The sequence below is a fragment of the Scleropages formosus genome, chromosome 11 (genome assembly GCF_900964775.1).
Source record: "Scleropages formosus chromosome 11, fSclFor1.1, whole genome shotgun sequence".
Classification (NCBI taxonomy): Eukaryota; Metazoa; Chordata; class Actinopteri; order Osteoglossiformes; family Osteoglossidae; genus Scleropages; species Scleropages formosus.
Window position 1 is genome coordinate 25,127,896 of NC_041816.1, and position 27,109 is coordinate 25,155,004.

At 42.7% G+C, this 27,109-nt stretch overlaps 1 protein-coding gene across 2 annotated transcripts; it reads right to left on the reverse strand.

The window, feature by feature from the left end:
* Positions 1-937: 937 nt before the first annotated feature.
* On the reverse strand, positions 938-25,159 carry rhpn2 (rhophilin, Rho GTPase binding protein 2). 2 transcript variants are annotated; one of them, XM_018763750.2, is made up of 15 exons: positions 24,936-25,159; positions 21,000-21,115; positions 13,564-13,692; positions 12,222-12,297; positions 11,961-12,038; positions 11,714-11,838; positions 11,400-11,566; positions 9,461-9,648; positions 8,528-8,684; positions 7,891-8,010; positions 6,636-6,830; positions 6,367-6,413; positions 4,216-4,362; positions 3,019-3,174; positions 938-2,457 (listed from the first exon to the last, which is right to left on the reverse strand). In XM_018763750.2, exons 1-15 carry the CDS (start codon positions 24,996-24,998, stop codon positions 2,200-2,202), a joined length of 2,022 nt encoding a protein of 673 aa, XP_018619266.1. In that variant the 5' UTR covers positions 24,999-25,159; the 3' UTR covers positions 938-2,199. The 2 variants fall into 2 exon arrangements, with proteins under 2 accessions (XP_018619266.1, XP_018619265.1); XM_018763749.2 differs by having other exon boundaries at positions 6,337-6,413.
* Between the last annotated feature and the right edge of the window lie 1,950 nt (positions 25,160-27,109).

The window sequence follows — 27,109 nt, forward strand, 5'->3', positions numbered from 1 at the left end:
CACTTTCAAACAGTAACAAGCATGTGGGATAGAGTTCCTTTTGCAGATTTAATCTGATGGCTGTTAGCCTGTTTTTTCTAGTAATAAGAGAATAAACTAGTCTGAGTTGACACATGTTTTTCGTTGTAGTTTGGCCTTCGAAGGACTTGCTTTTACGCTCTTCTCTCTCTGATGAAAACTGCACGTCAGCAGTCTTTCAGCCTGAGGACTGATTCCCAGCAGCTTTTCTTGGCAGTTATGTGAGAAGAGGTGCCTGGCGGAGGGCAGTTTTGTCTTTCTCGCATGGCGTTCGCAAGGGCTTCAGCCTTCAGGGTACAGAGGGAGGAGCCACATCTTTCCAGGAATTGCATTGGCTAGAGCTGTTTGTATTTACGCAGATGTGTAATCAGGAGTGAGTGCAACTTGTGTCAGTACATCACTATGGTATTATTCTAGGACGTGTTCCACCACCAATAATGTTCCTGCTGTATCTTTGTTAACCTGAGAAGGTCCAAAAAATGTCACCAAATCTTAAGTTCATTCAATTGTTCCATGGGAAATTGATTCCTGACAATTGTGATGTATTGAAATTGGATCTATTTAAATGGGATTTTGTGGTATTTTAATGTAAATGGGTGTCACAGGGCTTACAAATGCCATTGAAAGTAATGGTAATTGTATTTGATTTATGAGAATTCACCTTCCAATGTTTGCTTATATCAGGGCTGAGAGTAAATGCAAGAAAATGAGATAAGTTTAACCATGTATATAGTTCAAAATTTGACCATTTTTGTTGGACAAAACTGAAAATATGAAGGTTTTTAACCCACAATCTTATACTATCTAGTAAATACAAAGAATGACATTTATTCTGCCATATAGACTGAAGTTGGAAAGATGAAATGGGGGGAATAGAGGTCAGAGACAAAAATGGCTTCTAAAGCAAAAAACCCCAAAATGCTCAAGACAGAACTTTATTAAGCAGATAGGATTTTAAAACTACAACAGTACCTAATGCAATGACATTATAATCCAATAAAGCTATCAAGTACTTTTTGTACAATTGAGCATCATTACAAAAGATTTTGCAAATAAGAGTAATTTTCATTGTATAGCTTTCCATTTTTCCAAGTTAATCTTTAGTATACTTAAGGTATGTACATTATTCCATTAAAAAGAAACTAGACAGCAGTTAGTATACTGACCCTAGTCACTATTATTGATGTAAATAGAAATACTGCTTTATAAAAATTCTAATAAATTCATTAAGAGAAACATTGTCCTAAATACAAAACTTACTATTATTAAATGATCCTAAGGCAATACAGTGAACCTTACCAAAAAAACTGAACTGAGAAACTTGAGTTAAAAATGTACATTTGTCCCATATAAAGATAAAACCATTGTATTTCAGCATATTTTAGCTATGTATATGTGTATTTATGTAAGTTGCACTTTTTGTTTATTTGATTATCAAATGTAAATAGTCTACTTTGTAGACAGTTCAACAGTCGTTAACACCTGTTACAAAGTGTTAGCAAACAATGTCAGATACAAAACACTGGCAAAAGCTATTACACTATATGATTATGCAGCTGGCACTGGCCAGTCCCTTGGTCAGACAAGCATCCCATATGGAAAAAGTGCAACAGAAGCTCCAAACAGTGTCTCCCTAGACTGATTACATTTCACGGGTTGCCAGTCATCAAGAGCTGGCCACAGTCCTTCATTCAGCACACCTTACTTTCCTCTCCAAATGAATGAAATACAGAAATACAGGTAGAACAGGGAAAAAATATGCTATACTTGTAAAACAGTAACATTTCTGACAGCTTACACTGCATGGCCTGCACATTTGCATTATGGCCCAGCACTTGTTAAATTATGGCCTCTTCTAGCCCCCTTAACAATTGGCACAAGTCTCAGAGTAAGTCTGAAGGCACTCTGGCATTTTGCAGCAAAGAAAGCCATAATCTATTAAAAAATTGATCCAGTATAAAGATGTGGTACATACTCAACACACAATGACATACAGAAAAGACTAAAACTGAGCAGTCCTGGAGTGCAAGACATACATGTCCCCATCTGCCTTACACAAGGAGCAAGAAGCAGCATGTGTTTTAAACAATCATTTGGCGGAATGTCACCATAGTTACACGCATAAATATGTGCAATTTTTTCTTTCGTATCCTGGGTTGTTTTTCCTCAGAAGTCACAACCCTAGTAAAGAGCAGGGTCATTGTAGGAGTTGGGGAAGATGGCACGTTGCTTGTTAAAGGGCAGGGTGGCGGAGTAGTCAGCTGTGGGCAGACTCAGAGTGCTGACGCTCTTTGACTTGCCCTTCGTGCCCCAATTGAGGAACGACGTCTTCTTTGTCACCTTTCGGTTCTTGGGCACCTTGTCGCTGTTGTCAAAGGCCAGGCAGATCATGGAGTACGTCTTGGAGAGGCCACCGCTGTAGGTGGCACTTTTGTTGGGCTGTAGGGCAGCAGGGAGAGATGAGAGATTTGAGCAAGAAGATACCCACATGGTAGGATGAGGTTCTTAAACCAGAACCTAGATGTAACAGGGAGCCAGTGGGGGCAGCAGAGCAGAGGAGATGTGTGTAAAACGTGGAAGGTTATAACACAAAAATAGCTCCATTTTGAAGGCGTTGAAGAAAGCAAGTGACAGATGAAGGAAGATGTGTTAGCAGGAAACTGCAATAATTGAGCCTGGGGAGAACAATGGCCTCGACAAGTGCAGCTACATATTCAGTGATGGGGGGGGGTCGTAGATGTTGTACAAGGCTACACTCTGAATGGGAGGCCGGTCCATTGCAGTTACATACACATACTAAGAATCCCCCAATCCACCTGAAACATGTATGTGGAGCTATATGTTACAGCTATATCTGAGACTTTTACAGAAATTTTTGGAAGCGTGCTGGTTTTTACATTTCAAATTAAGCTAATATGTAATGTGAAATGGACTGGAAATGGGCCCCATGAGAATTTGGCAAAAAAAATAAAAAAATCAATGCTGATTCAGCAGACTCACCATGGGCGGGCTGCCTTCCATCATGCTGACAACTCGGATGTCCACACCTGTCTCATCACTGTCCTTCAGGAGCTTCATCACCTCACTCACATCCAGCCACTTGCAGTCTGTGTCCTTGACACCAACTATGTAGTCACCCTCCTTTAGCCCGTTTTTCTGTGGACAGCAAATGCCAGCAGCTGAATTAAGCCTATAAATTAATCTGTGATCTCCACAGCTGTTATTCTGAGTTAACTACTCAACAGCCAGACACATGAGCAAATTTAAAACAGACATGACAGAACAAATTTGGTGTTCTGTTTCCCTGGGGACAATAAAAGAAAAGGAAGACACCCTCTGAATATACTGTGAAATGCACAGGCTCTGTTTTCAATAAATGATTTAGTCAATAGACACCATCGTTAGACAAAAATTCCTTCATATAGCCCTAATAATTATTCATAATGTAAGTGTAATACAATAAAAATGTCAAAAACATGGATGTACACTTGCAGCATAAGGTATTGATGAGGTTTAGAAGGGGATGTTGCATTCTCTCTATATATATATAATATAATGTGTGTGTATATATATATTATTACATACATAACTCTCTCACATTAATCCATTAGATTTCCCAAATTAAAATAACTCTGTCATTAATGTAATATGTGTTATTTGGAGTAAGTTTTATAAAACAGCTATTTTGGGTTTTTTAAAGGTTTTTTTTTTGGTTTGAATAATGAACATGCCAAATTTTCACATACTGGCAGTTCAGCAGGCATTCTACTGCTACCTGCAATCATATTTAAAAAGAGAATTTTTTTTAAACTGACAGATGCCAGTTTAATAGTTTTACCTGAATTTGACACAAGTACATAACTGGATATTTTCCCTGGAAAAATTCCACATCCTTTCTTTAGGGCATCACAAACTACTCAGCCTATTCAGTTTATTTTTATTTAGTGCTCTTCACACTAAGGTGCCACAGAGAGCTGAACAACACTGTGGTATTTACAAGTTTGTGATAACTTATTTACAGTTGCATGTAGAGTAGACTCTTTTCTTTGGGCTATGGGAGGAAACCAGAGCACCTTAAGGAAACCTACATGCACTACCCACTCCTACAGAGGGACTGTGCATTTGTGCTGGACTTGTACTGCCCATCTAAGTCCCCTGCCTCCCCAAAGTCCAACACAAGGCAGAAGAACAACTCACCGCAGCAGCACAGAGAGGATCCAGGGACAGGACCTGTACAGGCCCATCTCCCTTCAGCATGAAGCCCAGGTCCCTGCCCCCAGGGTACAGCCGGACTGTGCGGGGGGCTGTCCAGCGCTGTTTCGCTGAGAACACAGAGAGTGGGCCCTGCAGAGCAGAACCACCACCATCGCTATGGTAACTAACCATGGAGAATACCAGTATTGAGAATGGTCATATGGCTAAAAAAGTACTCATATCCTGGTAAAGCAAGGTAACATGATAGTCACCGGGCCAGCTTAAATCTCCCACAGCAGCTCCTTTCACTGCTCAAGGAGAGCCCAGGGGATTAGGAGGATTCCATAGCTTTTTTTTTCTATCCTGTTTTAATGTTATAGGGACCCGCCAGTGTTGCTCTGTATTTTCTGAGGCTATTGTGCAATCGGTTTAACTTCTCACAGAGCAGAGACAGCCAATGTTAGCTCCGTCCCTGTGGACAGGTTGTGGAGAAGACTCCTAATTTAAGTACTTTACTTTTACCAGGAATCACATATCTCAGCTCTGCACCCAATAATGACCGAGAAAAGTCCAGAAACCCTACGATGTGAGGCTTCAGAAGACTGCCATTTACCACTGTCTTTGCCCCAGCTGTCCCATAACGTGTGTGTAGCAAAACAGGCTACTGTCTCACCAACAGGAAAGCATTAATCTAAGGCCTTCCAAAAAGCCAAAGATTAAATAACAAAGCAGTAATTGTGGTACTTATTGGTACCTGCTGTAAATTACATATTGAACAATTCATTACACCAAAGGACACTGAGTATCACAGAAAATACGGGACATTTTGTTGACAGTTACAATTTCTTTTGCACAATGGTTCCTATTATATTTATCAGTATATCTGGCAGGAAAATATGCCCCTCCTGTAAAATTACCAACAATACAATGTTCTTAAATTTTCTTCCACCAGGGTTAATCATATTAGTTTGTGCCACAGCAGCTTTCACTGGCCAGTTTCAAAAATAGCACACCAGCTGTAAGTAACATGCATGTACAGTGCTGTGAAAAAGGATTTGCCCCATCTTATTTTCTCCCTTATTGCATATTTTGTAGCAAATTTGGTCAGATCTTCAAGCAAAACCTTATATTTAAAAAGGAGGCCCAAGCAAACACAATAATTAATACTTGGTAAATAACCTCAATATGAGCAGTACACCACTGAATAACCGTGTGCAAATATAGTACATAAGTGGTTGTGACACTTTCAGCCCAAAAGACTTAACTAAATGCTTCCTGTTGCTGTTGACTGGGGTGTCATATTGCTTTTGATGAATTCTGACCCATTCCTCCATGCAGAACTGCTTCAGCTCAGCACCATTTATTGGGTTTTTGAGTATGAAAAGCTTCTGTCATTCAGACTAAGTCAAGACTCAGCCATTTCAAAAATTTAATTTAAGACATTCTGATCTATGCAAGCTAAAACAAAATGGTATTAATGGTTCCTTCAGTGACTGCAAGCAGGCAAGTAATTTGGCAGCCAAATAACCCCATTCCATTACACTGCCACCACCATGCTAGATCAGTGGCAGAAGATTCTAACTGTTCAATACAATGTTTCATGTTCCCCAGTCACAAGAGGGCCCTTGTCATTCGGAAAGTTCCAGTTTCGATGCATCACTCCTGAGAATACTCTTGTAAAAGTCATGAGAGAAATACAGGTACTCTTATCAATTGTAGTCAAACTTTCATGGTGTTTTTGTGAGAATTGGTTTCTGTCTAACTACTGTCCCAGGTATCTCATTTTTGTAGCATCTTAATAAGGAATGATGAGGTAAGAGATGCATGGAGCTCTCTGGTTGTAATTACAACACTCTGTTTGATCTCACGGGTGGTTTTATGTCCTGCTCTTTGAGGTTGCTTTTGCAAGAAAGAAAGAAAGGCCTTCACATATAACTAGAACTAGAAAGAAGATCCGATCAAAATCAGTGGTACAAAGCTGCGACAACAGAGAAAATCACAAAGGGGTCAAATACTTTTCATGACACTGTATGCACTTTATCAAAGGACAATTGTGCAGTTCTTGAAAGAGGCGTTGACTTTGTATAAAAGAAGGTTATTGACAAGAATTAGTACCCCACATACCAGTTTGTGGAAAAAGTCTTTCACTTTCACCTTTATGGACATGGGCATCTCAATTTCAGCCTTCTGCTCAGTTTTAGCTGGTTGGGAAAAAATAGAAAATCAGTATTGTTTCCTGCTGGAAACCATATAGCACTCTACAAACATTTTCTCAGAAATGCTGCAGCCTAAGCAGTACAGACAGTTGAACATATATGTATGAGCGATGGTGTCGACAGAAAAGAATGTTTTTAAAAAATAACGCATTGCAAAGTCTTCCCCTATTACTATGTCTGTCGACACAGGTGGCGTCCTTCACTCACAGACAATGTCGGGTGCATCCATGTAGTCGGTGAACTCATCCTCCGAGTTGTTCTCATCCAACTTGGCAAGCGTACGCTTATGACTAGCCTGCAGGATCTCCCGCAGCACATCCAGCTTGCGCAAATGGCGGCACAGGTTGTGGGCACGCAGCGCCTCCTCATGTCCCATGATGGCCCGACGGAAATGCGCCTTCCCTGGGAAGAGAAGGTGTGTGGTTGAAGCCACAACTGCTAAACCCTGCATCTTACAGTGGTGTGACAAAGTAATTATGCCTTCACAAGGTCTCCCATTTAAAGTGTAACACACATGGATGTCTGATACTCATCTTAAGTGTCGATATTTTAAAAAGAATAGAAATTTGTACTTTGCAATCATTTACTCAGGAAAATTCTGAAGAATGCCATTTTCTGAGGTGGAAAAATGGAGTACACCTCTATTTTGGCTATCGTGTTCATTAGTGAATATGGAAATTTGTGTTTGAAGTAGATTAACGTGGGACTCAAAGGCTGCAGGGTTTAAACACTAAGCGTGAATTGCTAAAAGACCCCAAGACATTTTCAATCTTTTTTACTAGTTCTATGATTTTTCATAGAAACCTAACAGAATGACAACTATGACCCTTCTCAATCATAACTAATCCACAACTCCCTAACCAGGCACCAGTGAGTACTTATCTTGAAATCCTTTCATGAGTGGACAGTCAAAAGGCCGTCATAATAATTACTTCAGGGTATAAGGGTCCTTGACTTAACGATAGGGTTCCGTTCTTCAATCCTTGTTGTAAATCAACTTTGTCGCAAGCTGAAAACCCCATTATACTGTATTTTGTTAACCTTATGGATGCCGTTGCCAAAAGACATGCTAAGTCAACAGGAAATATGCTGCCTTGTGGCAGGTTGACCAACCTATGTTATTGTACAGCAGATGGAACACTTGGCATTAGACAATGCCATCAAACTTTGAATGCAAAAATCACATAAGGTTGGTGGGACCCCCTTTGTAAGTCCAGGTCGTTTTAAGTAAGGTTATGTCGTAAGTCAAGAACTACCTGAAAGCATTTATGTGTGTATGTTTGTGTGTATTTGTTGTACATTGTATGCTGCTGCAATCAAACAAAATTTCCTTCCGGATTAATAAAGTTTAATTCGTTTGTTCATTCGTTCATCCGTCCGTCTGTTCATTCAGTTACTAATATGGAATACAAGCAGCAGTTAACAGGTGCGATAATACAGGTGACTTGGAGCCCTGACTCACCTATTTGCCGACGTTCCTCCTTGTTTCTCAGGAGATCGAGAGGCGCACACCCACCCGGCATCATATCGTACAGTTGGGACAAGGCCTTCTCCTGCTTGTCCTCATCATCGCTGAGGCGCACTGCACAGACAAGTGCGTTATCGAACACCTGACTCAGGATTGCAGGAGCTTATGTTTAATACCGTTTGACATACCAGTCAGCACGATTCTTAAGGGTAATGCCATGCCACATTATATTTCAAAATGAGAGGCCTCATCTGCAGCAAAAGGCTTGGACTGATCAGTTCAGAAAAACACAGCCACGGTGGACAAGTATTACTGAGGCTCAATTTTGTTTAAGGGAATACTGTACATTAGAGTAACTAAGATATTGTACTGTGACAGGAATACAGTTACACCCATTGTGACTGAGAGGCTGTTTGGTTTTAAGAAATAAAGTATTATGTAATTGCCTTACAGACTGGGCCCTGAACCCTCAATACGACAAAATTGTTCAGATTAAATATCCTACTAGAAAAAAGGCCTTTTCCCTGATAAAACCCTGATTACTAATTCTAGGTTAGGGACAAAACATAGCTGAACAGCTCTTGGCAGAAATGAGGTTGTTGAAAAGGAGCACTATCTGGGTTTTACTCACACTGATGGTCAAGCAGAGCAATGCCCACAAAGTAGTGGGCCAAAGACCGGTAGTGGCTGATCTTCACCTGGGCCATGGAGGACCAGAACATTGGGACATTGTCTTTGATTGGAGTCTGGATCATGGACTGGTGGACCTGCTCATATGTGTCAGCAACCTGAGGAGGTTAACATAAGAGACCTCAATGAACTCATCCTTCCATATAACAGTTATTCCTGTATTTTCATATATATTTGACAGTTTAATTGAAATTTGGTTTGGTGTCATGTTAAGTTGCTGTGTGTGAATTTTCCTGCTGGGATTAGTATTATCCTATTAGTTTTATCCTATCCTGTCCTAACAATGTCAAGCATCGAAACAAACTACAGGCACCCTACAATTTACGAAATTAAACCACTCCTGAAAATGGTGCAAATATTGAAATTTTGCATAACGAAACCATATTTCTTGTTATTTGAAACGGGGAAAAATGATTTATTATGCATTCCTAGCCCACCCAAAAACACCCAAACAAATTTTCCCTCCTGGAGCACTGTAAAACACTTACATAACTATCAACCCATGATTTCAACGCAACAAAAAACAGTTAGGTCATCGCGGATTTCCTTTTTTTTTGGATACACTTAGGAAAAATTTCACGTCACTGACTTTTTGTTCTGCAAATCAAAAATAGAGCATCAAGAGCCATTATACCAAAATTTCAGGAAGAGTTCATAAGATAGTTTGTAAATCAAGGGATGTCTGTATTAAATTTATTTAAATAGTTTATTAAAATACAATTTAACAGCTTGAAAACTGAATGTAGTCATTTATAAAATACAAATGTAGTCAAAAACCACAAGACCTTCACACCTCAGTCATGTTCCATAGCTCTCAAGAAGCATGGATACATGTTATTGTAGGACAGAGGCTACGGTTATATTTATGGCGCACCTTAGCAGATTCCTGGGCCATCCGGACCAAGGTCAAGAATTCGTTGCGGATGCCAGGAAGGGCGGTCTTTTCATACAAGCACTCTTGTGCCTGCGCAAGCAACAGCCTCACCAACATGCTCAGCATGGCAGGGCTCATGTCGTAACTGGGTGTGTGTGTGAACGTCTCCTTCAGGTGGGTCAGCACCCCTGTTAACAGCACACACAAAAACATAACCACACAACATTTAACATTTCTGACTGCCATCGTCAACATTTCGCTGACAGGTTCTACAGGCATGCTGGGATTGCAAAATGTAAACAAATGGCCGCAAAGCAAGGTCAACCATGATCTCCTACGCTGTCAATGCATTATATCCATACAACTGACACTGTATAAGCACCCAAAAGTTGCAGGTGTGAATCCCACCTCCAGCTGCAGCACCCTTGAGCAAGGTACTTACCCTAAATTGCCCACCTGTATAAATTAGTAAATAAATGTATGTAGTAGAACATAATAAGCTGATTCAGAGAAAAGCATCAGCTAAATGAATAAATGTTCTATTATACATTTTACTCCATAGAAACTCTACACTTTGATATAAGTGCCAATTACACCACACAAAGCATGAATGAAACAGCTGAACAGAAGCATTTACTTGTATAATCATATCAAATATGTTGCCAACTGAGCTGCTTTAATCAAGCTGCTTGTGAAAGCAATAGCTAACTACAAACTGCAGTTAAGAATCACGCATCTGCATCTATGTCTCTCTTTCTGTTAATGTAATGCACACATTGTATTTTCTATGAGATGTCTTGTCGCTTTGGAGAAAAGCATCTGCTAAATGAATAAATGTAAATGTAAAAGCAAAAAAAAAAAAAAAAACATCTCTGCAGTATCTCCCAGATTAGAACACTGCCACCTTTCCATAGTTCCACCAGATAAACAGGAAGAGAATTTGTTTAGGCAAAGTTACTTAGTATGACTTGTTTCAATTCAGCTTCAATTTATTTTTTTAATGGCGAGGTTGTGAAAGACCAGCAGCTAGTGGAAAGACAACATCTCGTGGATGTTTGAGTTGGTGGCAGGCCAGCTGAACCAGTACCAATGCACACGTAGTTCGCGAACAGTTCTACTTACCCTAAAGTACTCAAACAGCGCAGTGCTTTGGATAGAATGATGTTGGCGTCTAACACTTGGTCAGACAACTGCAGGCAACTCATTAAATACTGACAACTACTTTATCATATTCATGACCCAAAAGTCTCACACACCCTAACCTACACTCAAAGGGTACTACTGTATTGGAGAGTGACAATGAAGAAGTGCCATTATTCACAGTGCAGTGACATCTGACTAGATATGTGTTTCACTTCCATTTCTGTCGGGATACTGGTTTCTGGATTAACTGTTGTTGTGTCAGCCAGGTATTCCAAAGACCCACATCTTTCCTGACATCCCAAGAGCTACACTCCAATAATAATAATACATAAACCAATATTTTAGAAAAAATAAGAAAGAAAAGAAAATACAAAGAAAGTTATCATTAAAGTAATACGTATTTCCATGGAACCATGAGCATCTCTAATAAAATAACTAATAACGCTCATTGCACAACTCCTGCAAATTAGTTCAGCATGTTTTCTCTTTCAGTAATTTCAAAGTGTTGCCAATATGAAGATTTCAGTCAGTGAACTCCAGTGAAAAGTGAGCGACTTGAGCTCAGTTTCTCTCCATTTGGGGTGTATTACCTCGTCACAGTTTTTGTTACAGACTGACAGAAAACAAGGAAAACCGTTCAGGTTAAATAAAATAGAGAAGAGAAAAAACCATATGAACATGCTAAACTGGAAAAAAAAAAAACAAAAATCCAGACAAATCCCAACAAACAGGAACAGCAAGACACCTGTCGGGTTGCGCGTTTCTTGAGAAATGCATGATCATAACGTTGCCTCACCTGCTGCTTTCTGGAAGGCGGTGATGGCATTCTCCAGGCCAACACGGGTCTGGTGGTCGCACCGTGTCCCGATCTGAGTGTACAGGGCACCCATGTTGAAGAGCAGGCTGGCCTTTTCCAGGGAGATGTTCTGCTGGCACACAGGCATCCCAGTGAAGGAATCGTACCTGGCAGGGCAACAAAGAACTTTACCATGGTGCACCATCTTCTCGCAATACGCTTGTTTCCAAATGAATGTGAAGAAACCCCTGCCACATGTGCATGGGAGTCATCACAGGCTGTGAGTGAATTTGAGAAACAGGTTGAAGATATACCAGGTGAAGAAGATCCCCATCTGCCCTGAAGGAGAGAAGAAGCGACTCTCAATGAGGGACAGATGGCTGTAATATGTGGCCAGAAGCTCAATTCCTGCTTCGCTGCGACTTGGAGTACGACAGGCCTGTTCTCACACACACACAAAAAAAAAAACAGTAAATGTATAATAATAATAAAATAATAAAAAAAAAAAATCACGTTACACTTTCTTTTTACACTGAATTGCAGTGCAATCACACACTTTACCTGTCGCAGATCCATAAGGTCGGCAATCTCATCTTCAAAGTTAGACCCATCTTCACTGTAGTGCTCCAAGATAAAGTCCTACCACAGAAAGACACCGTGGAAAAGCCCATTAGGACATTCATGATAAAACAAAGCTAATTCTGTAGAGGTTCTTTATTCTTGGAAGAATTTTATACCAGAGCTTGGTTTTGTGAAAAAACATTAAGATTTTCTAGCATTTTTTCCAAAGCCTGTGCACAGTGCCACTGGGCAGTACCATACCTTGAAAGGCACAGAGAAGTCCACCTCTTTGGTCTCCTTTAGCCCCAGAGGGATCATGGGAATGCTGGCCGATTCCCTGCGCGTAAACATGGACACATCACATCAAGTGGCTGTGGCTAGATTGCTGGGTTAAATGTGTCACTTTGAATACTATGCTTCGTGTGTCTCTCTAGGATTTTACAGCCTTTCCTTTGGCTTGTTTTGCTGAAGGTTTCCACAAGCACACCGTCAGCCGATCCTACATCTGTGTTTTAAGGTCAGCAAGAAACCACAGCTTAACCGATATGAAAGAAGATTACCAGGAGAAGCTCTCATTCCCTTCTCACACCCCTGTCCAAGCTAATATTGCATCTCTGGGCTACTCTGGTTCCATCACATTTATAGCCCTGTTTAAGTCTGCGAAATGTGACTTTCTTCTCCCCTGGGTCATTCAAAGCTTGAATCCCACACGCAGAAGATTACGTGCAACCGTGTAACTCTGTACAGAACAGTAAAGGAACTAATCTGAAATTGATTTTGATAAATACACTGTTTTCTTTGCTTATTTAAATCCCCCCACTGCATTTTTTTTTCAGAACTAGTTGATATTTTAAAAGCTATTTTTGTTAACTTTACATAAGAAGGCAGACCTAGTCTAGTCTATTAAAAGGATCTTGAAAAACACAGAGAAGGAACAGTGTTAGGTGCTTTCAGAATGAGAGCAACAGGCTGTTTTTCTCCCTATAATAATGCCTCCATTAAATCATTCAGAAAAAACGGTTTAGGTTTTCAATATGGCTGATTTGGGAGGACACTGGAGCACCAACTGTGAATGGGTGGTTTTGTATCTCTACAGGCTTGAGAAGGCGCAGGAATGTTAAAAGGCTGTGGTGTACCCAGTCTGGGCCCTTTCAAAGACACTGAGACAGAGGAGCACCTACACTCATCGCTCGGCACTCATTCAAGCACAGTCACATGGGTGACCCCCCCGGGGCTATATTCAAGTGAACTGGAGGAAATTCCTGAGTGACATGAGTCTGCTGGTGGCCTTTATAAAAGCAGAGATGGTAGCATTTCAGCCTGTGAGTATCACAGTTTCATTTCCCATCCAACATTTCTCTAAAATCTGCACTTCAGCTTTTAATGCCATTGTACTGACATTTACGTGGCAAGTATACAATCAGATTTCTTTGCTCAGTGTGAAGGAATGAAGTGTGAAGGAATGTGAAGTTTTGTAGTGCTACCCAAGATCTACACCACCCACAGAGAAATATTATCAAAAGTTAGAATTTTTTTTTTATCTTCTAAAGATGCAGGGTTTCAGAACAAGGAGTTGGGAAGTTAGGAAGTATGAGATACTCACTGAACATTCTGGTAGACCTCCACAGAGCTGTTGAGGCCTTCGAGTTGCTCTGTCAGCAGCTGTAAGTTTGAGTTCACGTAGCTCAGCTCCAGTGCCACCAACTCACGCACCTTGTTGTTAGTGGTTGCCCTGGAATCCAGGAGGGACAGGGTAAAAAGAAAAACATGCATGTTAAAGAACGGTGATAAACAAAAACACAAAGGGTACTGAACCAAGGATGAGGAAGAAATGAGAAAGAGTGTAAAAATAATGACTAGACAGACATGTGGTGAGCCCAGTTCCTGAATGACATGTCTCATGTTACGTGACAGATGGGTGGTCTGTTTGCCTCTGGTCCCTCACAGCTGATCATCAAAAATGCCATTCCGGAAACTGGTTATATGTAGCTTGCGGCAACATGTCAGCTTTTACCCCAGCAGCAAACATGCACATGCTCTTCATATTCTGTGACATTCCTTTGCTCCTACCTATGAAAGCACTCTGAGATGAAACGGAATCATCTGATAAATGCAAGTGTCCGTACCAATGCCCTGTTTTAGCAAAGACGTTCCCACAGGAATGCAAAATGGCTGCAGTCGGAACATGAAAACTGGTGACTGGGATTGTTTCAACAGGAAATTAAATGCCACTCAAAAGCAGCCTTGTCTTCAAAGCAAACATCTGAGGAAATGCCAAATAAATTTGAGGAGCATTAGCCCATAACTAGACCACTGCGAGACTATCTCAGCAAACCAGCTCTATGGTTACTGGACTATGACAGGGAGTTGAAGAGCTCTTGACTTGACCAGTGTACAGTAGGATGTCAGTATGAAAATACAGGAACGATATGTTATCACTTTATCTAACAACATGGATGAGATATAGGAGCTGACAAGTGTGATAAGGTGCTCTACACAGGTGGAAGCACTGGCAGGGACTTCAATCTCGGAGATACTGAGTTGTAGGTGGCTATCAGTCAATCCATAAAAATAAGTAATGGAGACATTCTGCATTGTGTGAGAATAAATCACAGCGAAGAGCTGTGTATTGTCTAAGAGAAGCCATGGAAGATAATAACAGACCCCCCCGGTAAGATCTACTGATGGGAGTCATCCCATTTCAACGATAATTTGTTGATATCAAGCCATTCCAGCGAGTTAAAGAAGACGATGTCAAATGCAGCAGTGAGGTTGAGAGGAATTAGGAGAGAAAAGATGGGATCAGCAGGTAGCATAGTGGTTAAAGGGTCTGAATTCCAGCTGTAGTACCCTTGAGCAAGGTGCTTACCATAAATTGCTCTGGTGAAATGACCATGCTGTATATAGTGGAAAATAACTGTAGATGGTTTAACAATGTAAAGCTGCTCTAGGGAAAGTGTCAGCTAAATATAAGAGGATGTAGGCAACCTTGAAGTTCCTGTCAACCCAAATCACTATACTAGCACTATGCATTGGGCTGAACAACAAACAAAGCCATTAGAGAGAAGTCATGGAAAACAAAGTAACTTTTTTAAAAAAAGATGATATCAGACACTCCTTTCTGAACTCACAAATCACAGCTTGAATGTTGTTTTCATGGTTATACGGTGAAAGTGATGGGTCTCAGAACGACCTATGCCTTCCGAAGCACAACAGGACCCTCCAGAGCCCATGGACCTGGATAGTCTACATTTTTTTGTTTTGCTGATGCTTTTTCCCAAAGAAACTAAGTGTTAAGCAACTTACAACAATTTACCCATTTATACAGCTGGGTAATTTTTACCAGAACAAGTCAGGATAAGTACCTTGACCAAGGGTGTTACAGCAGAAATGGAGATTCAAAGTCAGGTCATTCAATTGCAAGGTGACACCTGTAACCACTGCGCCATCTGCTGCCCAGTGTACAACTGGACATGGGCGTAAAGCAGACAAGTTCTACCGGTCCACCATCACTCCCAGAACACGGGCCCTGATATAGTAACTACACTACTATCGCGAATGCTGAATAACAACAAATGAATTCCACCCGTTGCTATGGAGTTGTCCTTGGGCAATGAATTGCCAAAAAAAAAATTCCACTCTTTTAATCAGCTCAGCCTTGTCAACTGGCGCCACAAAAACCCTTTGAATGGAATATGGCCTGACTTCATTCACAAGGTGCCCTTCTGTCAAATCAACAGGGTCCCGTTTCATCCTCAAGAAGGCTGACTGTGCTCTCGTAGCGAGTGGAAAAGAAACTGACAACACAGATTAATCTAGAAGCAGAAGCAAACAATGAGCATGAGAGTGTACAGGAGTGACAAAAAGCACAAAAACAAATCAGATGAAGAGTAAACATTAAAATACCTATGATAGGCAGTATTTACCTGCTCCCAGTTGGTCCCTCAAATAGCGATCACAATCAAGGTGTGGGCTGATAAAGAGCTTGTATGACATCAATGGATAGGCTCTGTAAACACCACACCTGGAGACAACCACAATCGCTGAGCAACAGCCAGGCTTCTTTGGGCTTGATGACATCAGAACATCAGTGGGGACCTGCACTGCCAAGGATTGGTGGCCTACAAACGGTTTCACCTGTACCAATGTAGCTATTTTTATGGAAGACTTTTCACCAAATCTCCGCACCGCAAGGAAGAAGTTAAACAAGGCGACACAACGTAAACTGTATGATTATCAAAACAAGACAGGATCAAAACTGCAAGACAAAGACATTAACAGTATACAGTGGTCAGATAGGAGCAAACAGCTGCCAAAAAATTTACACTGACTGACTCATGTAAAATTTTTGACTGGAAAATACCTCATCTGCACTCAATTGTTTGCCACATATATGTAGTTCATGCACACTCACACACAAGTGCACAGACTGGAGACAATACTGCACTGAGTGCATTCCAGAAGCATACAGCATCATGCAGGGTACACCACAGATAGGACACCAGTTAGTGATTTACTGTATTTTTTAATTGTATCAATTTGAGATAAATACCTTGGTCATAGGTACTACGGCAGGAGCTGAGATTCAAAACCCGGACCTTCCGACTGCTGTCCAACTATTAGCACAGTTGCAGATTAATCACTTGTTAATTTAAGTTTAATCTTTAAGTCATTTCGTATAATCAAGCTACAGATGTACAAAGAATAAAGCCGAGTAAAAGGGGTATTTTGTGTTAATTTTATGTTAATTCAGCAACATCTCTGTAATAGCTGGGGCAGCTAGTAGCGTAGTGGTTACAGCTGCCTTTGGACCTAAGGGTCACAAGGTTTGAATCCCACCCCCAGCTGTAGTACCTTTGAGTAAGGTACTTACCCTATATTGCTCCAGTGAAATTACCCAGCTATATAAATTGGTAAATAATTATAAGTTGCTTTGGAGAAAAGTGTCAGCTAAATGAATATATGTAAAACACAAGATCTTCTGAATACGAACCCTTCTCTGCACTTATTTATGCATCCGCTTGCCGCTCTATACACAGCACCACGTGGTCGAGAAGCTCATCTCCAGCCCAACATTGAACCCCAGAAAGCAAGTCCTTCAGTCATCTCCTCATAAAAGTCCCCCTCATGCCTCCAGTCCAGCACCCACTATGCCCTGAACACAGGGACGGGATGGCACACATGAGGATTCTCCAAACCCCACGTCCCTGTAGTATCTGTCCCAGGGGACATGGTCACATACCTCAAGAAAGGAGGACGTTTAAATGGATAGAAAATAAAATGACACATAGCAGTGAATGGCAATAGGTGAAAATGACTATAAACCTATATATTCATATTATCATTTTACCTTTCTTATGAAAACTTAAGCTGGGCGAAATAGAAAATGACAAGTAAATATGTAATAACTTTGTCACTTTCCTTCACTTTTACACCGGCAAACATTATTCCAATGCACTGAAACGCCCTCTTGTCTCAGCACAGCATTATGCTGAGAACCGTCTTTTTGTGCCAAATCTACATGCTTTCTCTAAAATGAGTTACACACTGTGAGCCCTCCCACCTACAGCTCTACCTGCTCAACCAACATTGTGCCACCACTGGCTTTTCTAAACATACCAAAGCACCGAGTTCTCATTTTGTTAGAGCTTGCAAATGGGAAATGCAAAGTAATACAACACTTTTTTTTCCACAGGAAACTCATCCCCGTTCACTAGCTGACATTACTGCAACAACATCCAAAACTCCTGTAATTTAGTAGTGTAACCTACATAATTAACCGTCTGGGCAGGTAACATCTCAGGATAACTAAGACCCAATTAAAATAATTAGACCCATCAAACTGGTTCATATTAACACATGGAAAAATTAACTGGAGTTGGACCACAGTGAAGAAAGGAAAGCAAATTTAAAAGGGCAGGATAAATAATGCTGGTTGACACTAATCGTGGTATTATTATACAAACAGGACATGTACTGGAAAGGATGAACAGTTTATAGTCAAGGTCTGTCACTGAATCTACCTTGCTGTAGATGTCCTACAGCAAAGCGAATCTGAACTGAAGGCCTGAACTGAAGACTATCAGGCGACAGCCCTACCTGCTTTGCTACCTGCTGCTTCCAAAAACAAACTTTTATTTCATTTTCAGACTAAACACTCATAAAAAACAATATATTTTAAAAACCAACATTTACATTTGACTTTATCAGTTGATCCTTAAAACAAACACTGAGTAGCGCTGGATTTGTTCTTTGGTCCCAGGTATCTTTGCAGTAAAAACTACTGCTGTAAGCTTTAAACTTCAAAGTAATGGATACCAGGGTACATACTGTAAACGCTGCTATTGCACAATAAAGCCCTGAGCACACCAGGAAAAAAAGAACTAGGTAAGTAGTGGGTAGGAAGCAGTCAAGGTCATTAGCATGGTTGCCACGAGAACAGGCGATTTGGTTCCACTTACACCGACCCCCACCACCACCCCCCAATCAGTGTGAAAGAGGCTAAAATTCAGAAGCGGTGCAAACAGGACAGACTGGTTTTGCAGGACTCTGACTGCCATGTGCAGAAAAATCATCAGGAAACAACGGTCAAAAACGGGGAAAAAAAAAAAAAAAAAATCAACAGTTAGTGTAGTGGTTGCAGCTGCTCCCTTTCAACTTGACAGGTTGTGAGTTCAAGTTCAAGGTTTATTGTCATAAAGACAAATACCGTGTACAAGTACCATGAAATTCTTGTTTGACTGCTTGTCCACAGACTATGAACAAAAAAAACAATAGATAATACTGCACAAAAACAAAACAATAACAATTAATAACAGTAACAATAAATAACAATAGACAGCCAGAGTACTTAAAACCAAAAATACTTAAAGTGACCATGCAATTGGTACCCTTAAGGAAGGTACTCACCTTAAACTGCTCCAGTAAAAATGGGTAAATAACTGTAGGGACCATCAAAATGTATGCTACTTTTGGGAAAAGTTCAAATGGTTTTTACTATTCCTCTATATGGCTTGCATACAGTGGAACGAAATGTCATTTCTCTGGAGATCTTGCTGCAAGACTATATGTAATATGCACCATATTTGAGGACCCGAAGTGGCCGCTGCATGCCAACGCGTTGCCTTCTAGGAGGGGTATCATCAAGAAAAAGGTTGGAACACATCAAAAGCATCAAAAAATGAATAAATAGTAGATATAATTTGGGAACGCAAGAGGAGCGAACACAAATAAGTTCCTAATGGAGAAGAATTAAACAGGTCAGAAACGGGGTAAGACTACAAAGATGTACAGGAGGCCATCCAGTCAGTGTTCAGATAACGGAGGATGGCAGTGCTGACCCGTTCAAGGCTTATTTTTGCCCCTGACTATTTGTGCTTCTTGGCTCTGCGAACTCCGGCTACAGGACCAGCTCTGGCACAGTACATGTCTATGTTGAGAGTCAGAGGACCCTGGTTCCAACTCTGCGGGGAAGAGCCAAGCCACAAAGCCACAGTCCCCCGTTGTTGCCACTCCCACAAGGCAGTGACCTGCGGGCTCCTGACGTCAAAGCACACAGAGGTGCGGTGCAGTGTGGTCTCCAGGGAAACTAAACACTGCCAGGGCCGATAAGCCCAGCTATAAGGACCTGTGTTTACTGTGTCCACTGCTCCACAAGCAAACAAACCAAAACAGATCTGGGAACATTCAGCCACAATCAAGTCACAATAATGTTAAAGTCAGTGAACTGGAACATATTTCAAATGTACAACGCATTCCAAGGCCTACAAAGCTTTGGTAGTTTCTGTGAAGTCCCAGATCTGAACTTGTGAGATGTTCTGCGAGGTGAAATCTGTTTGGGCCAAAGCAACTGCCTACAAAAGCCAGCTGTTATTTTCTCTTTAAACAATGACAACAATGAGCAAGTACTGGAGCAGAAGCTGCAGGCCACCACAGGCTACGACAGAGGCCATCCATACCAGGTGTTTTAGCAAAGGGTGATCGCGGCCCCTGGGCAGCTAATAGTCGACTGGCAGCATAGCAACGGGTGGGACACGCACTGGCTCTTCTTGCACCATTTGCATTTAAAATGAATCCACCCACCTATCTACAGTGCTGTGTGGCTCAACAAATCAAGAGTTTGGCTTTCCAACTCACCTGTTTGTCACACACTGCACCTGTACACTGTGATAAGGCCCCCCCCCACCACCTGAATGTGCCTGAGATCCCACACACCACTGCTATAAATGACAAGCCCTTCTGTGAATGAACAATTGGCTGTACGTCACTGTCACATTCCCAAGAACAGGGGTATGTTCTCTGACTTACTTTGCTGGACCCAGGGTAAACTCTGGTAAACTGAACAGGTGGTGCAGGGCAATTGCCAGAGAGTTACTCAGGTACATTTCGGAAAAACCACATTGGTTTAGGACAGAACGGCTGGGTTTTTGGGGTTTGTGTGCTCGTGTCCCTATAGTCTCCCTCAGAGCTGCTGCCTCTGGATCCAAAGTACTCGGCTCAAATCCCACCTCCTGCTATAGTACCTTTGAGCGGGGTACTTGCCCTGAATTGATACAGTAAAAATTACCCAGCTATATAAATCAATACGTCACTGTAAGTAGCTTAACACTAAGTTGCTCTGGGGAAAGGAAGCTCACTGAATTAAAGTGAACCACTCATGTCTTTGAGCTCAGGAAGGTCTTGCTGTGCTTATGGAGGCTGGAGGACTGTCCTCAAAACTCCAGCAAGTATAAATCATCAGCCTTAGACAAAAGAGACCTATTGCTTACACTGCATGGCAAAGAAGTATGATAGGTAGAGAGGAACCTGCTTAGTTCCAGCACGGCAGCCCTATCCTCACTGGCGCTGTGAGCGATCTTATCTGGCATACCTCACACCACACCTGAGGAATCTCATCAAACCAGTTTTTAGGGCAAGGCGATCACAAAGGCATGACAACAGCAAAGCGGTGTACTCAAACCTGCTTGGACCACATTGCATGAGTGTGAGTGTGTGTGTGTATTTGTGTGGGCGTGTGTGCACAGTCACTGCAGTATGTACCGGAGCAGATTCTCAGCCCCTGCTCTCATCCTCATCTGCTTGATGATCTGCTGGTTGAGGGTGGCTCTCTTGTTCTGCAGCTTGCTGCGGCCTGTCTGAGCCAAGGGGTTGCAGCCCTGCGGGGAAGAGGAGAAACACTGGTGACCACAATAGCATACGGAGGATCCCGGTGCCAGAGCACCATGTTAACGCTCTGCCAGCACCTTTAACTTGGACTGAGCGGTTGTGGAGTACAAACACAACAACAGCGGCCTGCTGGCAGCAGGAATGACCCAGGATGTACCATGGTCAAGCACTATTGCCATGCTCTCCTGTACCTCCCTGCTCCAGCAGCCTGGTGGTCACGTCTGTTAGGGGAGCATTCAACGCAGCAGGGACACATTGTGAGCCAATGACTCACTGTCACCAGAGATAAGGTGTGTCCCTTTGGCAACGTGACAGCCAGCACGAGTGTGTGCATACACAACACACCGGGACTGACGCTCATCCAAGGGCACGCAGGTTGAGACAACTGCTCAACGTTAACAGTACAGGACACACAGTCGTAACATTTCAACCCTTCTGCTGTATTAGAGACAGTTTTCTGCTTGCTGGAAAAATCCTATTTAATTGTTTATAAAGCAGTTATGAAACAAGGTGATCAGCTGATGTGGTATTACTTCACTCCTAACCCTTATCACAAATCCTACAAATCGTTTTGGAATTCATGAACTACAGATAAAGTTTACCTCAATTGATACCACTTCTGTGTGTCTGGGTGTGTGTGCGAACTCCTGAATCTGGATTTTGATATGCTTTATTACTGTCTCTGATCTACTTATTTCTGACCAAATCTCACTAGACCACCAAAGATTAAGACCAGGGATCATTTTTCAGGTTTAACTGTTCTGATGCCAATTGATGAGAATGTCATGAAGTCTTATGCCAATCTGATGAAAGAGACCGTATTCATAATTGATAGGAACTGTAAAAGTAAAATATGAGCAGAATGCAGCCCAAGGGTTAACATGGTATCACAGTGTAACACAAGAAGCACAAACATGCCAACACACTCCAATGAAAAAGATGTTGATGCTGCTTTGCTGAACCTGAGGAACCAGTTCTTGGCACTTGTGTGGAGAGGACCTGAAGGTGGGCAGCGACACAGGAGCAGACGCAGTGACCAAAACCCACCCTGGGGCAGCAACACTTTAATTTTGGACAGAACACGCAAGACTTTTGGCTCGTTGTCTTCAACGCAGACCTGCACTGCACAGGGAGACATATATAAGGTGTATGAGACAGGTGACAGGATGGCACGGTGACGCAGAAGTTAATGCTGCCACCTCACAACAGCTGGGCTCTTTGTAGGTCTGAACTGGGCTCAGTATGTGTGGAGTTTGCATGTTCTCCCCGTGTCCGCATGGGTTTTCTCCGGGTGCTCTGGTTTCCTCCAACAGTCCAATGACATGCAATTTAGGTGAACTGGCGATGTTAAATTGCCAGTCATGGGTGAATGGGTGGATGAGCGAGTGTGTGTGGCTACCTTGCTGTGGACTGGTGGCTTGCTGTCCAGGACCAGCGGTTAGTGACAGTGAGTGAATGCGAGCAATTTGTCATAAACTTAATGACTCTGGAGAAACCGCTAGTTGACAGACCCTTTAAATACATCTTATAAACCTTCCAGGACGGGTGGATGTGCCACCAAGCAAAGTCCGACACGGCGACCGCTTGCATGGTTTGCAATGAGAGGGGAAGAATCAAAGTGGTTTACCGGCACCTTCGTCTCTGCACGTCGGGGGGGGGGGGGGGGTGCAGACACGGGAGAAATGCACCAACTCTGCACAACCTCTCGAACCAAACATGCTTCAACCGCTGAGCAGATGTACCCACAAACTTACCATCCCCACATAAAAACACCATCTCCAGTTACACTCATTAATGAGAAAGTAAAGCGGACCGTTTTAAACTGCATACTAACTGCTAATTCTTTTTGCGTAGTCCATCTTGAGAGCTTCTTTGCATAATGTGTAACCTCAGGCTTTCCTACGCTTCTGCTATCGCCACATCCTGCAGCAAAGCACCGCCTCTCCTGTCCAGCACACATGTTGTCCATTTGTTTTTGCGGCTCAGTACCGAGAGGCCCTGGAACAGATGCGACGTCAAGGCCTCAGTGCTATAAGCACGTCCCCCGCTGGACGGATGGCGAGTTAAATGTGTGTGCTTGTCCTTTTTCTGCAGCGTGCTCGCCAGGGATAACCGAGCTCAGGAAAAACAGAACAGCCTTGGCAAAGAAACCAAACATCCCGTAACCCAACATGACCGTGTCTGGAACTGAGAACACGGGTCGTTTTCAAAAGCAGCCCTGCGAATCCCTCCTAAATGTACGCACCCTGACGTGAGGGCATCTCACACAGAATGCGCACTGGGACGTAAGCAGCGCAGAATTCGAACCCATTACGAGACTAAGAGACACCTTTATAGAAGGGGAGGGTTCTGGAACACTCGGAGGAAGCTGCTGATGACAAAAATACTGTAATCTGCTCAACAAGTTCTGTGTAGGACACAACGATGAGGGACAGCTGCTAGCACTGAGGTTAAAGCTTCTGTCTTTGGACCTTTAGGTCGCAGATTTGAACTCCAGCTCTAGTACCTTTGAGCAAGGTAACTACCTTCAAATTGCTCCAGTAAAACTACCCAGCTATATTAATGGGTTAATAATTGTGAATGGCTTCACATTGGAAGCTGCTTTGGAGAAAAGCATCAGGTCAACAAATAAATGTCAGAGGGCATGAGAGGTCACGTCCCAGACACTTTGCATCCATGAAGCCACCTGGCAGCTGTTTCTTCTCCAAGTTCCGTTCCAGCGGAACTCACCTGGGCTTCTACATTCCTCGGGTCATATTCGTGAGGGTCATGTGAGGTCACCACCCTCACAGGTCCCAGTGTGCGGAAGGCGACCAGCTGGAGCCTTGACCCTCATTCCTTCACCCTAAAGTATGTTTTACCCTCAGTAGGGGACGAGTAAGGACCCCACGCTGGGAACTACATTCCAGCCGAGGTACAGGTGAGTTTGAACACAGAACCAAGAGACACAGGTGGCATCCCTCTGCCACGAGCGTGCTCTTCCGTTTCCTCCCCCAGTCATTACAAAACGAGTCATTAAAAAATTAATAATAATAACAACAATAATAATAAAATATTGCTGCCTTTTACTACAAAACGCTCTCCTCCAATGTTATTTGGATACTACTGACGTAAATGGATTTGGGAGCTTCGCGGCTCCTTCTGTTCCCGTAATGCTCACCTGCGCAGGTGCTGCGCTCAGGAAAATGCTGGAACCTTCCGGACACACGGTGCAGCGATCCATATGATATAGTTAACTTACAGTAAGTAACCAGCACGGCAACGCGGCGAGCACGACACACTGAGAGACATTTTTATTAAAAATAAAAATATAGTGCATAATTTATTCACAGCATTATATTTAGCGGTACATATAATTATTATACTACTAGTCTAGTGGTGCGTCTACGCCGGAGTAGCATCGCCTACCGTTCCGTCAGTCGTCTTGTCTTGGGGAAATGCTGCTTATTAGGCTATGCGTTTTATTTTCAAAAAGTTATTGCACATTTATAACATGTATTTACAGTAGATATATCATATAGTATTAATGGTATTTCAGCAAGTAAACTCTGCAGCACAAGACTTTTTTTGTTCAGTCACTCAGAGAGTATGTCTTTTCTAAACTGATTTTTCTTCGTCACGAACAAGTTTTTTTTTTTTTTTTTTTTTTTTTTTTTTTACTTACCAGTTAGTCGCGGTGAATAATTTAACAAAAAAAATACTGAGGATAATTCATAATTTAAAAAAAAAAATCGAAATTTTGATTCGGGCGTCTTGCGTCTTACCGCTGAGGTGATTTAAAAAGAAAGCAAGTCGTTGTCTAAAACGTACCTTTTTGAAGTAGCTGTTCGCGGCCGCGAGCCCGTCCTGCTCCGCCAGCATCGTGTCCGCCATGGCGCGCGCCAGAGACGTTCCGAGCGTCACCGGGAGAAAGAGAGAGAGGAGTTCCGCACCGCAGTGCCCGTGGAGGGGGCTCGCTGTGTGGCGTGTGTGTCCGGAGCGTGGAAGTAAGTGAGTAACTGAGCGAGCGAGCGTGTGCGAGGCAGCTCTCCGGGAGCGGGGTGTATTTCCAGCCTCCGTCACACTGGGCCCTCCCTCCCCGCAGGAGGCAGGAGGAGCGCACCTCCGCCTCCGCCTCCGCCTCGCCTCGCCTCGCCTCGCGCTTACGTACTGTGTCACCCTTACTGTGTTACTCTTTGTTTACGTGTCTCAGGTGGACTGTGGCAACAAAGTGACACCGAAACGCCGCTTTCATGGAAAGGAAGAGAAGCTGCTTGGGTCAGCAGGTGGCGTAGTAGTGAGAGCTGTGGCATTTTGTCTCTGAGCACTTGGTTCGAATCCCGTCTACTTCTGCTGTAACACCCAGCTTTAGGGAGGTACTTACCCTGAACTGCTATAGTATAACAAAAATGGCCCAGCTGTATAAAAAGGTAAATCATGGTTACTGACCTATGGGGCAGCTGGTAGGGTAATGGTTAGAGCTGCTGCTTTTGGACAGTCAGAGGCTCAAAGGCCACCTTCAGCTGCAGGTCTACTACCCCTGGACAATGTACTTCCCTTCAGTTACCTGTGTAACGTTACTCAGCTATTAGAAGGGTAAATAATCGTGGGTCGCTTTGGAGTAAAGGAGGTGCGGTGGTGCAGCAAGTTTGACTGGGTCCTGCTTGGGGTGCCTTGTGACAGACTGGTGTCCTGTCCTGGGTGTGTCCCCTCCCCCTCCAGCCCTACACCTTGTGTTTCCGGTTAGGCTCCGGTTTGCTGTGACCCCGCTTAAGACAAGCAGGTTCAGTCAATGTGTGTGTGTGTGTGTGTGTGTGTGTGTGCGTGCGCTTTGGAGTAAAGTGTCTGATAAATGTCACACTGCAAGCTGTCTTGGCCAAAGGTGTCAGTGAGATAATAGTTAACAATATTCTGGGAGCTGCAGTGTTGTATGTGTAGATCTATGTATATAGTCTCACATTAAAATAACATAATAGAGTCTAAATCTTAGACTTATAAAATGAATAAATGACTATGATTTACACACCTGACTCTACTTACCGGCTTGCTTTAACCAATGTAACTTTGGCTTCACTTATTTTTACACCTGCGCTACTTGTGTGTTTCTACCACACACCCGATTTCCTCTAAAGCAACGTATGGACCATATTGGTCATTACACACCTATTATGTCACATGAGAAACGCTGATTCTCATTAAATAACCATTTCGTGGTAAAACTAAGGGACGCAAGGGGTTGCCATACTTTCAGAGCCCTTGGCAAAAATTACAGGCTACGGCAAATTTTCATCACTGTTTATGTCATTTACTGCTATTAATCCCATGAGGATTAATAAAGTATGGTCATTATTTGCCATTCATTTTTTCAGTTCCAACTGTATACCAGTTCAACAACGAGTACAGCAGTGGAAGACCATGCTGGGTCCATCTTCTGTGAAAAAACACCAAGATGAGGTTCCAGCGAACATAGAGTCAGCAAACCTGGATGACCAAGGACAAAAAAAACATCGACTGGTGTGTCAAAGTTTTCTTGCAACATGCTGTAAGGTCAGAAATTAGTACAAACACAATGAACCTATGGACTCATCTTACTCGGTGTCAAGGATGCACACGGACGGTGATGGTACAGTAGTAAGGGGTATGTGTTCTTGGTGCTTTGAGCATTGTTTGAATCGCACAGGGTCCAAAAACACCTGGTGTATTTCTTCATGGCCGGTCCATCGCCACCTCTCATGTCGACAGAGCATGTCTGTGAGGTTGAGTGTCCATGAGGCATCGGTGCAAAAATGTGCTCTCTTTCCATGTGCTGGTGAATATTTCTCCACTTGGAAGAGATGCTGTCACTGATGGTCTCCTAGAGAGAGCAACAAAGGGCAGCTGTCCGTGTCCCCCCAGGTCGCCCAGCGTCCAGACTAGTTCTCTCATGTGGCGTGATGGCTTTGTCTGCGGGGGCAGCCCACGTCCGCCTGGGCTGGACGATAAGCCCATAGCTTTGTGTTTTCTGC

Bases quoted from the DNA above. Each gene is read 5' to 3' on its own strand.
- rhpn2 (XM_018763749.2), bottom strand. From the start codon at position 24,998: ATGGCGGACACGATGCTGGCGGAGCAGGACGGGCTCGCGGCCGCGAAC. The intron at 11,567-11,713 runs GTATATCTTCAA...TTGCCCTGCCAG, and splicing joins ATGGGGATCTTCTTCACCTG to GTACGATTCCTTCACTGGGA. The intron at 9,649-11,399 runs GTGAGGCAACGT...TGCTGTTAACAG, and splicing joins CGCCTTCCAGAAAGCAGCAG to GGGTGCTGACCCACCTGAAG.